Below are 12,377 nucleotides of genomic sequence, written 5' to 3'. Positions count from 1 at the left end.
TGTTTGAGTTCATTTTCATAAATCCCCCCAAAAAACAAATCCAGTTCCAAATTCATGGCTGCTCTTTCTCCATTAGCTGTTCTACTCCACCAACAAAGACCTTGTTTCTGCTGATAAGAGGCTGCAGGGATTGTACTCCTTCACATCACCCAGAGCCTCATTTTTAGTCTGGTGTTCTTGTTGCTCACTTCCTAATGTTTTAATTAGAGAGTTTATCTGATTCAAGCTCTGGGTTCACTCTTCTGGTTGCATTGTGCCTCTTCTCTGATGCTGCAGGCGAGTAAAACCAGATGTGTTGATGGAACTGAAGCGCCATTAAACAACCTCCTGATCCTAAATCAGGAAAAGATTGTGGAAAAAACTTTCTGTGCCCAAAAATGTTTGTTACCTGTTCATTTGAGGCTGGAAGACATGGATTTGTCTCTGTGTGCAACATTTGTGTGTGTGTGTGTGTGTGTGTGTGTGTGTGTGTGTGTGTGTGTGTGTGTGTGTGTGTGTGTCGTGAGAACCATGTTCACTGGTTTAGCAGGGCAGTGTAGCGTGCAGTGCAGGAGCGGTCAGAGGCGGTCTGGGCCAGAGCGGTTCCAGTACCCTGGTAATCCCTGCGTTTTCAGGAGCCCTGGCCCGTACTTGATGTGCTTGAGCAAGAAAATGTTTTTTTTCTGCATCTCCCACTCTTTCTCTTTCTGCCTCTGACTTTTCCATTCCCCCTCTTTTTTTCTCATGCCCCCCCTCCCCCCCATCCCCTGGAGCCACTTTGCGAGTGAATGGATTCCAAGTGTTTACTCAGCAACTTTGCCTGTTCCTCTCTCTCACCCTCTGTCCATCTCAGGATTGTAGCTAAAAAGAAAGAGAGAATGAAATCTCACAGAACTGCTGACAGTAGAGGATGGTGAGGATGGATGTAGCAATAAAGTGAAGGGTGTGCTTTTAGAGGCTTGCCGAACAATTTGGATGAGATAACAGTTTTCCTACGTAGAAATCCTGGACGGGTCTGAAATTCACATTGTGGGCGCATCCCCACTGTGAGAGACAGCCTTTAAATATAAATCAGGAAATTACATTGTACAATTACAAAAAAATATATTTATAATGCACTGCTGACAGCTACAAGTACCTTGGTATCCCACAAGCAAATGGCAACCTCAATGAAGCCACAAGGAAAGGAGACAGCCAAATACCTACGTTCTAAGAAGTTGGCTCAATGGCAAGAACAATATCTGGGTAGAAAACAGCTACGCCCTGCCAGTAATCAGGGATAACCAGGAATAATAATCTGGCAAAAGGAAGAAATACAGACCACAGATAATAAAACATCAAAGCTCCTAACCATGCATGGAGGGTTCCTTCTCAAATCCAGCACCGTGACTGTCCACTAGCCGTAAGGGAGGCCGAGGACTAGTGAGTGTGAGAGCCACTGTCCAGGATGAAACATCCAAGATCCGTAAGTACATCAAAGACAAGTCCCCAACAGATGACCTGCTTAGTGAATGTCTCAGACAATGGGAGGACAAGCCCCAACATGGGATGCACTGACAGATAACTGAAGTAGCTAATATCAAGAAATCCTATTAATGGAAAGAGCCGATCTGAAGGACAGCATTTATATATATATATATATATATATATATATATATATATATATATATATATATATATATATATATATATATAAGCTTTTTCTATCAAATGTAGCATTGTCGGGCTTAAGCAAATTGTAAGATTATTTAAAAGACAACTTCGAAAAAGACTGAGCTTGCTCTTCATTTAGCTCGGTTTTCAACGCTTCCTTCAAAATATGACAAATCATCTGCAGGGTTTAAACTCCTGCATAATACAGTACTGCACTGTCCATTCATGTGACTGAGAAACAAGTGAGATGCACAGAGGTGTAGGGAGGCTCTGACGGGGTGGTGGTGGTGGGGTTTTTTGGGGATGGGATTAGCAAGAGGCTGTGGGCCCCGAGGCAGAGGGCCTCGTTTCCTGGCCTGAGCCCCTGTTTGTCCTGCCTGACCTGGCAGCTCTGGGGCAGATCCTGCCTGGATACATCCCTGCTCCCACGCCTGTCTGAAGCTGTTAACCACTGGCTGTGAGTAGCTTGCTGGGCTTAGTGGTGTCTGAGCTGTGGCTGGGTGGGAGGGGGGTGGGGGGGGGGGGGGGTACACAAGGGGTCTGGTCATCTGTGGGTTTGGGGTGTTGGCGGGTGGAGTTGCCAGCTGCTGTGTGAAACATGCATCTATCTGGTGATGATTAATAGCTTTAGTTGGGCTGTTATTGACAGATTTTAGAAAATCAGTAATTCTGTTTTAAAATCTGTCTTTTTAAAATTCCCTCATATATGTGACAGCACATGTGTAAAAACTGGCTACACTCTAGGAAAACCCAATAAAAACAGTTGTGTTCATTACTCACTGTTTTGTTTTCCGTTTATTTTCCTTTTTGATTGGAAATATTAATTTTTTTCTGTAAATAACAGGTAAAAGAAAATGTTTCAACTGTTTTCCAAAGGCTGGAAAATTATTTTTACTGACTGAGACATTCTTAAATAAGCAATCTTTTGCAGAACTTTTTATTGGCACCTGCGTGCTATCTGGTTGTGAACTGCTCGTGCATCATTTTAACCACGCTGCAGGTTCAGTCCTGGCGTCCTCCTTCCACACGCATCTAATGTGCTTATAAAATTAATGAAACTGCTGGTAATTAACTGTAGCCCTGCGCTTTTCCTAAATAATCAAATTAAAGCGCTGAAGCTTTTCTGGTGCTTAAAGGGTCTTGTCTGCGTACCAACTGTGTGCACAACACTGTTTTGACTTCACAATCCGTAAGATAACACTTCTCCTCTCTCCCAAGTGGGTTGTTTGATTATCACTCTCCAAAAATGAAAATGAAATAAAGGGATATTTACTTTTCTTCCTCGAAAGCTTTGATAGCCCAATTGCTTGTTTTCAGAGACGTGTTCTTATTTTACCACTGGAGGATTGGCTGTTGGGTTTGGGGTATATGCGCAGCTCTGAGTGTGTTGTTTCTGCAGAATATACTGTCAGTGAAAGGACAGAGAACAGCAAAGAGAAAGGAGCTAGAATGGAGAACGGCATTTGTGTGTTTAAAAAAAATGAATTAATGCATTTTTTAGATAAATAAAAATTCCTGTGGTTTTGGATCAGAAGGCTGTTGAGAGAAACAGACCTATGAGGCTTAGTTGTGGGTCCTTCTGCATCAGTCGTCACTTTGGACCCAGTTGCGTCACTCCGGCCTCATCTTATAAAGCTGTCAACGCCTTTCTCTCACCTGGATAGCCATACACACACATACACTCACACACACATAAACACACTTACACACACACACGCACACACACTAGAGCGCACAGTCCAACCCAAACAGAGAGGCAGGACAAGAAGTAACTTTGACCACATATCTGGAGAATTTTTCAGCTGATTGTTTCACCTCCAAAAAGAAGATCCTCATTAGCGTTTTTTATGACTCTTGCAAATTATTCTTACTTCTCTGGCATGTGCAACATGACCGCAGAGCATTCGCAGGCAGAGGCCAGTCCGGTAGGCATGTCTCCAAGCGTGAGCTTGGACTCCCCGCTGCCTCCGCCGCCCATGATGCTCCAGGGCCGCTCCAAGGACGGCGTTCTGATCAAGTCTGAACCCCGGGGGAGCAGCCCCGGCACGGAGGATGGAGGCGCGCTGGGTCAGACTGAGGAGCACCTGCCCACGGGCAGCCGCCGCCGGAAGAGGCCCGTCCAGAGGGGGAAGCCTCCCTACAGCTACATTGCTCTCATCGCCATGGCCATTGCCAACTCCCCAGAGAGGAAGCTCACCCTGGGGGGCATTTATAAGTTCATCATGGAGCGTTTTCCTTTTTACAGAGAAAACTCCAAGAAGTGGCAGAACTCCATCCGCCACAACCTGACCCTTAATGACTGCTTTGTGAAGATCCCCAGGGAGCCCGGAAGACCAGGTAAAGGCAACTACTGGACCCTGGACCCGGCCGCGGAGGATATGTTTGATAACGGGAGCTTCCTGCGGAGGAGGAAGAGATTCAAGCGCACGGATATGAGCACCTACCCCGGCTACATGCAGAGCTCCAGCGCCTTTACTCCGACGCCGATGGGCAGGCCGTCCTATCCCAACACGCTTTACGCAGGGATCGGGTCAGGGTACGGTTCTCAGCTGACCGCCACATCCCCACATCCGGCCATGATGCATCACTACCAGACTCCCACCGGGGTCGGCCAGGGCCAGCCGCGCATGTTCAGCATCGACAACATCATCAGCCAGCAGACAGTGGTCCAGAGCGGCCCGGCTGGGGAAATGATCCCCCAGACTCTGAGTCTGGGTGGAGAACTGGGCAACATGAACTCCAGCTGCTCGGTCACCGGCACCGACCCGTCCGCGTGTTTCCAGACGCAGACTGTCAACCCAGCAGCGAACATGCTGAGCAGAAACAGCGGGAATCTGACCTCCACCTACCCGTACTCCTCCTCTTCAGCTTCTCCTCCGAACCTGCCCTCCATGAGCCAGTCCGGGTTCTCCCCGGGAGGCTCTCAGGTGTACTGCTCGGGTAACCGGCTGTCCCTGCCGGCGCTGCGCCACGGCTCCTGCGCGGAGCACTCGGAGCAGCTGCTCGGCCTCTCCAACCCCATGAACTCCTACAACAACAGCTACATGAGACAAGGGAACTTCGCGTCAGGGCTGGAGCGGTACATGTGAGAAAGCTGTTTATAATAAATGTCAGGAGATCAGAGTAAATAAGACCAAACCTCATCATAAAACATCCTTATAAGCCATTTAAATCCCACATTCCATCATTCTGTTCTCTTTCTTTGTGTTTCCACGTTTCTGTTCTGAAATATGTTTGTATAAAATAGTTTCTCTGACGTTAACATTTTTTAAAAGTGTAACTGTTGGCATCATCATGTCACAGGAATAGAAATAAACGTCTTTTATGAGTTTTGTCGTTCATTTGCGCTCCTTTTAGGTAAATTTATATTTTATGTGTGCCATTAGCCATCAACATAACATGTAAAAAATGTATCAGATGAATAAAAATAAACTAAATCTATTTTTGTCTAAGAGGAAACAAAAATATATACAGCTTTTGTAGATTCTTTTGTGAGAGATAAAGAAGGTAATTTCTGTTTAAACACACTTTCCTTCGGTTGGGACAAGTTTTAGAAACAAACAATAAAATAAAATAAAATAAAATAAAAAAACACTGCGTTCGTTCAGTTTAGACATTGATCCAAGAGAAAGAAAAATGATTACAGGAGTAAGATTCAGCTATAAAAACACCAAGAAGAAGAACTTTTTTGAATTATTTATTCTTTGGAGTAAACATCTGGTTCCTTATCCTACAAAGAAGCATCCCTTTTATTCTGTCAATTAAAGTAATTTATAATGTAAAATATGTTGGATAACTTCAATATAAGACTTCTATCATCTTGTTAAAGGAACACGAACAAAGTTAAGAAACCAACCAATAAATGCTTCTGCTACTACTACTACTACTACTACTACTACTACTACTACTACTACTACTACTAATAATAATAATAATAATAATAATAATAATAATAATAATAATATAGCACTATTACTACTAATAAGCTCATCTTTTTACTCCCAGTTCAAATGGTCTCTGTGTGAAACGTCCTTAAAACAAAAGGGTTTATGCGTGAGACAAGGAATTACTGCGGTATACTTGGCGCAAAAAATAATAGCAAAAGTAAGAAATAAGAAATAAGCACAATATAATAATAATAATAATAATAATAATAATAATAATAATAATAATAATAATAATAGTAATTATTATTATTATTATTATAAAACCAGTCTCCTGATAAAATCATTAATCAGCTTTAACGCATCAGTATGTTAGTTATTAAGTAACTATTAAGGCGTTTCTGAAAACAGCAGCTCGATCACGAAATTAAACCTAAATTCCATATTAAAATTCGGACATGAAGGCAGCTGCAGTGTTTTAATTTGCCACTAGATGGCATCTAAATCAAATAGATTAGGTTCTCTCGACAGCTTTTAGTGCATTTCTCACACCATTAACGTTTGAACAACAGCATTTAGTGGAAACTGCAAAACCCAAAAGCGAGTTACTTGGTATCAGGATAGTCCATAAAAATGTATGTCAATGAAAGTATCATCAAAATAAAAAAACCCGGACGTTGATAATTGTGTAATTTTGTACCACATAACTGAAAAAAAAGTAACTGTAACTTTTGCTGTCTCTAGGCAGGACTGAGGTTTTTAATCTCAATGGGAGCTTCCTGGTTAAATACAAAACTAATAAATAAATAAATAATAAAGAAAAACATTTTTATTTATTTTTATTTAACCTTTACTTATCCAGATGAGTCGATAGAGAACTCATTCTCATTTACAACGAGGATTTGGCCGAGAGGCAGCAGCAAGACTCACAGTTAGCTTTACATAAAAAACACAGGTAAGATTTTAGAAATTACAAGACAGAAATAAGATAAAACTGTTAGAAGACAAAGGACAGTTCCCATTTACAATATCTACACGCAATCAAAACAGACTTAAAACAGTCACTCAGAAACAGGCACATTGATCAGAAACTACTGATTGTAATGAATGATTGAAGATAGATAATGGATTGTAGGTAGTGTGCTTCAGTGATTTTTTTATTAAATAAATAAATAACAAGATAGTCAAATGGCTTATTCATGGTTTTACTAGTTCACTCTGAAGTGTTTTCCAAAAGAAAAGAGTCAGATCTTGGATGCTCTAAAATGCTAAAAACAGCACTGTTTGTACAGCCATTTAAAATCAGTGATGTTACGAGGTATTGAGTACAACACACCGATGTTTCACATAATTTCTGCATGTGCTCTTTGCAATTTTAAGTCATCCACAGCATTGTGCAAAAGTAAAGTAGCCTAGACGTACAAGAAACACAAGAAACACGGCACACAATGCATGGAACTGACTTAGAACACACAATAAACAATGCTAAAACCATTCACACACACCCAGAAGTTCCTGATTGTGTCAGATATTATTAAAAGCATTTGTAAAAGAATGAGAAAGTGTTTGAGCCCAGATGATTAACTGTACAAAGTATTATTTAAAGTTATCAGTGAAATATTTCACCATGACAGAAAATACAATATTTAGTCGTCATCAGACACAATTCTGCCTAACTTTTTTATTCCTTCATATTTTTTTCAAAACTTGCTTGTTAATTAGTGAATTAAAATCTATCGTAAGTTGGTTTTATTGTCTCTATTATTGCACTGTGTAAAACTAACATGCGATGTACCCTGCCTTTCACCCTTTAACCCCTGCACTGAGCTACAAACACTTCTTTCAGGTGTTTATTTTGGCCACTTGTCTTCACAGGTGTTCATATCTTGAACTTACCGCAAATGTCAACATCTAATTGGCTCACATGTTTAGATTAAATTTAGAACTCAATCACACTTATGAGATTCCTTTAGACAGGCCAAATTTCTCATGAGGAACACCAGGGGGCGCTGTAAAACCACAAACTGCGCGAAGAAAAGACGCCTGAGCTGACCCTCAGGGGCTGAGCCGGAAATAAAATGCAAATAAGTGGTAAATAATTATGAAAGAACTTAATTAATTTTACATGTAAAAAAAACTCCTGAACGATAGATAGATAGATAGATAGATAGATAGATAGATAGATAGATAGATAGATAGATAGATAGATAGATAGATAGATAGATAGATAGATAGATAGATAGATAGATAGATAGATAGATAGATAGATAATGAAAAAGGTGGCGAGCTTTAGCTGAAACAGGTTTCATGATTCAAAGATTGAGAGTTTTTATTGTCATATGCAAAGTGGAAGTAGAAAAATGTTTTTCGGCACAAATGAAATTCTTACTTTGCTGCCAAAACAAAAAGATCTAAACAATAATACAAGCTTACATCTCTACCTTGGGCAACATGGTACGTGTACAGTCCACACATTTCTGGGGAAATACTGCAGTAGAGAGAATACTACAGAGAGAGTGGAATCAATAAACAAATTCTGAAATATATTGATCCAAAACACCACAGTGCAATCATACTGTAACATCGTTTTATTTGAATCAAAGCAAAAATACAGTCATTAGTTGTAAAAACAAAACCAAATGCTGTGTTTCTCAGCTCTCTATCTTGAAATACTGTTAACAAAGCAGTGGTTACTCCACTTCTGTGCTCGTCAACTCTCTGTTGTGGATTTGGCCTCAGGTTCTCGATCACCTATCAGAAGGGGGCCTGTCCTGCCATTCCTTTGACCAACACATCTTCCTCTTCGTTCTCCTCCCACCACTGCTTGTCCTCCATTGTAACCTGGCTCCATGTCACCTCTACTCATTCCACAACATGCATTCAATCATCAGTAACGAGTTGGCAGAAGTGGACAACAAATTACAAATGAACCTGTTGTTTGATTGTTTGTCTTCATCCATACAGCGTTGAGAGTATTGCTACAGTTACTTATCATTTTGAGTAGTTGTATCAATTGATAGTTAGATCATTGAAAGAAAAGGAATTTACACTCTTTTGAAATGTTATGTGTGAACTGCATTTTGAAATAGTAGTACTTTGATGTGAAGTTGTGTCAATTTGAACCGGTGGTTGTTGTTAAAAACAAATGATCTAAGTTTTGTGCGTGGCATCCAAGCAACAGAGAAAAGGGGGACGAGTAAATAAAAAAGCAAATTTGTTTTCTAATTTGAAAAAATGTGCATTTTGATCATTGGTTGTGAGTTTTGTTTCTAGAGTTGTGAAAAAATACATAAATGTTGTGAAACTTGTTGCAAAGTGATAGAAAAAAACTGTAATACAACGACGACTACTACTACTACTACTACTTACTACTACTACTACTACCACTACTACTGCTACTGCTTACTACTACTACTACTACTGCTACTACTACTACTACTGCCACTGCTACTACTACTACTCTACTATTAATAATAATAATAATAATAATAATAATAATAATAATAATAATAATAATAATAATAATAATAATAATAATGTACATTTACATTGCAGGTGGCCTTCCTGACGCTGCTGTGCTGATCAGTCACCACAAACGTCCTTCAATTAAAATAACCAGTTTTATTCAACAGTGGGTTAAACTTTACTGTAAGATGTTTTAAAACATTTAGTCAAAAATGACGCATGTGTCACATGTCAGACATTATTTTTTAATTAATTCATTTCACTTAAACATTTTTTAACCAAAATTCATCTTTAAACGTAAACGTCACCCTTAAAATAAGCTTCTTACAGACACATTCACTTTGTATGGTTTAAATGATTTCAACAAATAATTTAAAAATACGTGACAAAAATTAAAACATCACGTTTTGTAGGGGAAAAATAGAGCATTTCCTGGTAACAATGACTCAAAGACCACGTGATCAGCGTGGTCCTATAAATACCTTTTGGGAGCTAAGGAGGATAGTGTGAGAGTTTGGATGCCTACCCAAACTCGCGCGTAAAAGCTGAAAGCCGTATGGATATCTAGGTGATCAGCGGCGGAACGCCACGGATCTAAGCAGAACCTGAGCCTCAGCTCGTCCAAGCCAACTTGATTTCTAACTTTTTAACGGCTGTCATAAGTTTTCTTCCTTTTTGTTTGTTTTTTTCCTCAAGAGCCTCTGACTGTCGCGCATGAAAAGCACCAGATGCCAAGGAGTCGTCCGATCTCAGGTCAAAGAGATTTTTCTCTTTTTCATAGATTCTAGCCATGTGCGGTTTTATTAGTTGGACATAAAGTAACTCCCCGGTGTGGGTGTAGGGAAGTGAGGGAGGGTGTGTGTGCGCGCGCGCTCTGATCAAACGGGAGAAGAACTCTTGGAGAAAGAGGGGAGGCGAAGCTGCATCTCCAAGGATGACTTTGGGGTCGGATATGTCCGACAGCTCTGCTTTGTCCGAGGATGTGGACATTGATGTGGTTGGTGGAGACATCTCAGTCGGAAAGGACGGACAATATCTCCACGACTTCCACTTGGACAATGACTCGGACGATAATTACTCGCAGAACGCGGCCGAGAGGGTTTCCTCTCCGGGGCTCAGCAGCTCCGATTGCCCGTCAGAGCAGATGGGATCCAGCACAGAGCCCGGGACTGTGATCGGCGACAAACCCAGAAAAAGTGCACTTGTGAAGCCTCCGTACTCCTACATCGCCCTGATCACCATGGCCATCCTGCAGAGCCCTAAAAAACGGCTCACCCTGAGTGAGATCTGTGAGTTTATCAGCAACAGATTCCCGTACTACCGGGAGAAGTTCCCCGCGTGGCAAAACTCCATTCGCCACAATCTTTCTCTGAATGACTGCTTTGTGAAAATCCCCCGGGAGCCGGGCAACCCCGGGAAGGGCAACTACTGGACCCTGGACCCGGACTCCGCGGACATGTTCGACAACGGGAGCTTCTTGCGCAGGAGGAAACGCTTCAAGAGGCACCAAAGCAACGAAATCCTCAGAGACTCCGGAGGCTTTCTGCCCGGGTTCGGATACGGCCCATACGGATACAACTACGGACTTCAGCTGCAGAACTTCCACGCGGCCCACAGCCCCTTTCACTCGCACCACACAGGTGGCTCCTTCCCTTTCCCCAACGCCCCCTGCACCTTACCCTCCTCAGCCTCCATATTCCCCCCGCCACATCACCTGCCCTCCCTTCTGGGGACCGATTTAAGAAAGCCTTTTTATCCACAACTGAGTCCGTCCCTGCCGTCCCTCAAGACGGACACAAGCACCCAGAGTCGCCCATCCTTCTCCATAGACAACATCATAGGAGCGGCCAACTCCAGCACCTCTTCCTATAGCGCGCAGGCGGGCAGCCAAGCGCAGATCCTGGCCATGCTGACCCCGGCTCTGGCCTCCGCCTCCACACATTTGAACTTATCACAGGAGGGCCTTTTCCAAGCAGCGCCTCAAACCCAGACTTTCCCCTCCAAAAACCCAAATATGAACACATGCCCCTTTTAAAGCACACACTATTAATGACAATTATAAGAAAAATAATTGTGACATCGTCCTACGTGAAGGTAGGATGAACCTTTTTGCTGAAAAATCCATGTTGGGACTCTCCTAGTTTCCTTCAACACTAAGAGGAGAGATGAGTTTATTTATAGTGTAAATATGTGAATAACTGAGAGACAGAACTCGGGCCAGCAGTAACTTCCACTTGTGAGAAGGATCAAAATTAAAGAAAAGAAAAGCAAAATCTGAGATCAGAACATTACGTTTAAGCTATCACGGGGATTGTTTTCACTTTTTATAAATAATAATTAAGAATTTTAATATGATTTATGTTGTGTTTGATTTGTGCATCGTGAGAAATTGGCACTAACGTCGACACAAAGGCTGAGGAGAAACGCAAACTCAGGTTTTATTTAGAAAGCACATAATAGAAATGAATTAATGCTCTTTATTCCCCTTCGGACTCTCATTTTGACGCAGTGAATTTGTGGCTTTATCATTTCATGTTATTACCCGTGAACAGAGCCCGTAAGGTTTTGGTCTGCTCGTTCCTCTATTTGCAATTTAATCTGTGAAACATACAATGTGTCATGATGTGTTGCCATTAGATAAGCACCTAAATGTCCATAGGTCATTATTTTGTTGTGATGGCAAGAATAATAAATATTTGTGAGTTTGAAAACGAAAAAAAATCGTTATTTTTTGTTGAAATATCTTTACGGGAATCTAGATCATACATTTTTTTGTGATATTATTATAATTATTTATTAAATAAAAGGCGTTCCTATTCAAATGCTTCTTGAATTTTATTTAAAGGGGTGCACAGCGGGATTAATCCTAAAAACATCTCCAGGGAGAGAGAAACACATTTAGAACAAGTAAATGGTAGATTGGGTGTGAATGTGTCCAATTAGACCAGCATCTCTTGTTTGCAGTAAATAAAAGCTCCGTTTAGATGAGAGAAATCCTCCCTTTAAGTTTTTCCAACACAACTTGACGATGTGCGTAAAATTGGCAAATATCACGCAACAGTGCGCAAGTATTCCTCTTGTGTGGCTCCTGCTCGTTTCTAAAGGACCATTTTCCAGCATGTCACAAAGCCCCCCCAGTGAAGTGAATGGGGACACACGTTAGCAAGCCTCGGCGGTCTGTAATTGAAAGTGAACAAGGGTCTACCCAAAATCTTTGGGGGGTTTTCGTTGCTAATTTGTAACAGCATTTTTCATCAGGCTCCTAATCCGGTATAATGCAGCTTTTTTTTCTTCTTCTCGCTCGTTTGTTGATGTTGTCAGCGCGGACCCCTGGCCTTAAGGGAGTGAATGTGGCGCTCAGCAAGCGGTCCCAAACGAGCGCAACCACACACCCGC

The 12,377-nt window shown here is 41.6% G+C and overlaps 2 protein-coding genes across 2 annotated transcripts; both read left to right on the top strand.

Annotated features, from left to right (window-relative positions):
- Positions 1–3,309: 3,309 nt before the first annotated feature.
- On the top strand, positions 3,310–5,103 carry foxe3 (forkhead box E3). Its single transcript, XM_015971421.3, has one exon. It carries the CDS (start codon positions 3,480–3,482, stop codon positions 4,719–4,721), a length of 1,242 nt encoding a protein of 413 aa, XP_015826907.3. The 5' UTR covers positions 3,310–3,479; the 3' UTR covers positions 4,722–5,103.
- A 4,366-nt stretch (positions 5,104–9,469) lies between these two features.
- Positions 9,470–11,803, top strand: foxd2 (forkhead box D2). Its single transcript, XM_015971423.3, has one exon. It carries the CDS (start codon positions 9,916–9,918, stop codon positions 11,014–11,016), a length of 1,101 nt encoding a protein of 366 aa, XP_015826909.3. The 5' UTR covers positions 9,470–9,915; the 3' UTR covers positions 11,017–11,803.
- The last annotated feature ends 574 nt before the right edge of the window (positions 11,804–12,377 follow it).

Source organism: Nothobranchius furzeri, chromosome 8 (assembly GCF_043380555.1).
Source record: "Nothobranchius furzeri strain GRZ-AD chromosome 8, NfurGRZ-RIMD1, whole genome shotgun sequence".
In the NCBI taxonomy this organism is placed as follows: domain Eukaryota; kingdom Metazoa; phylum Chordata; class Actinopteri; order Cyprinodontiformes; family Nothobranchiidae; genus Nothobranchius; species Nothobranchius furzeri.
This window is presented reverse-complemented; position numbering and strand designations above follow the sequence as displayed.

Excerpts from the sequence above, each read along its gene's own strand:
- foxe3 (XM_015971421.3), top strand. The coding sequence starts at position 3,480 with ATGACTCTTGCAAATTATTCTTACTTCTCTGGCATGTGCAACATGACC.
- foxd2 (XM_015971423.3), top strand. The coding sequence starts at position 9,916 with ATGACTTTGGGGTCGGATATGTCCGACAGCTCTGCTTTGTCCGAGGAT.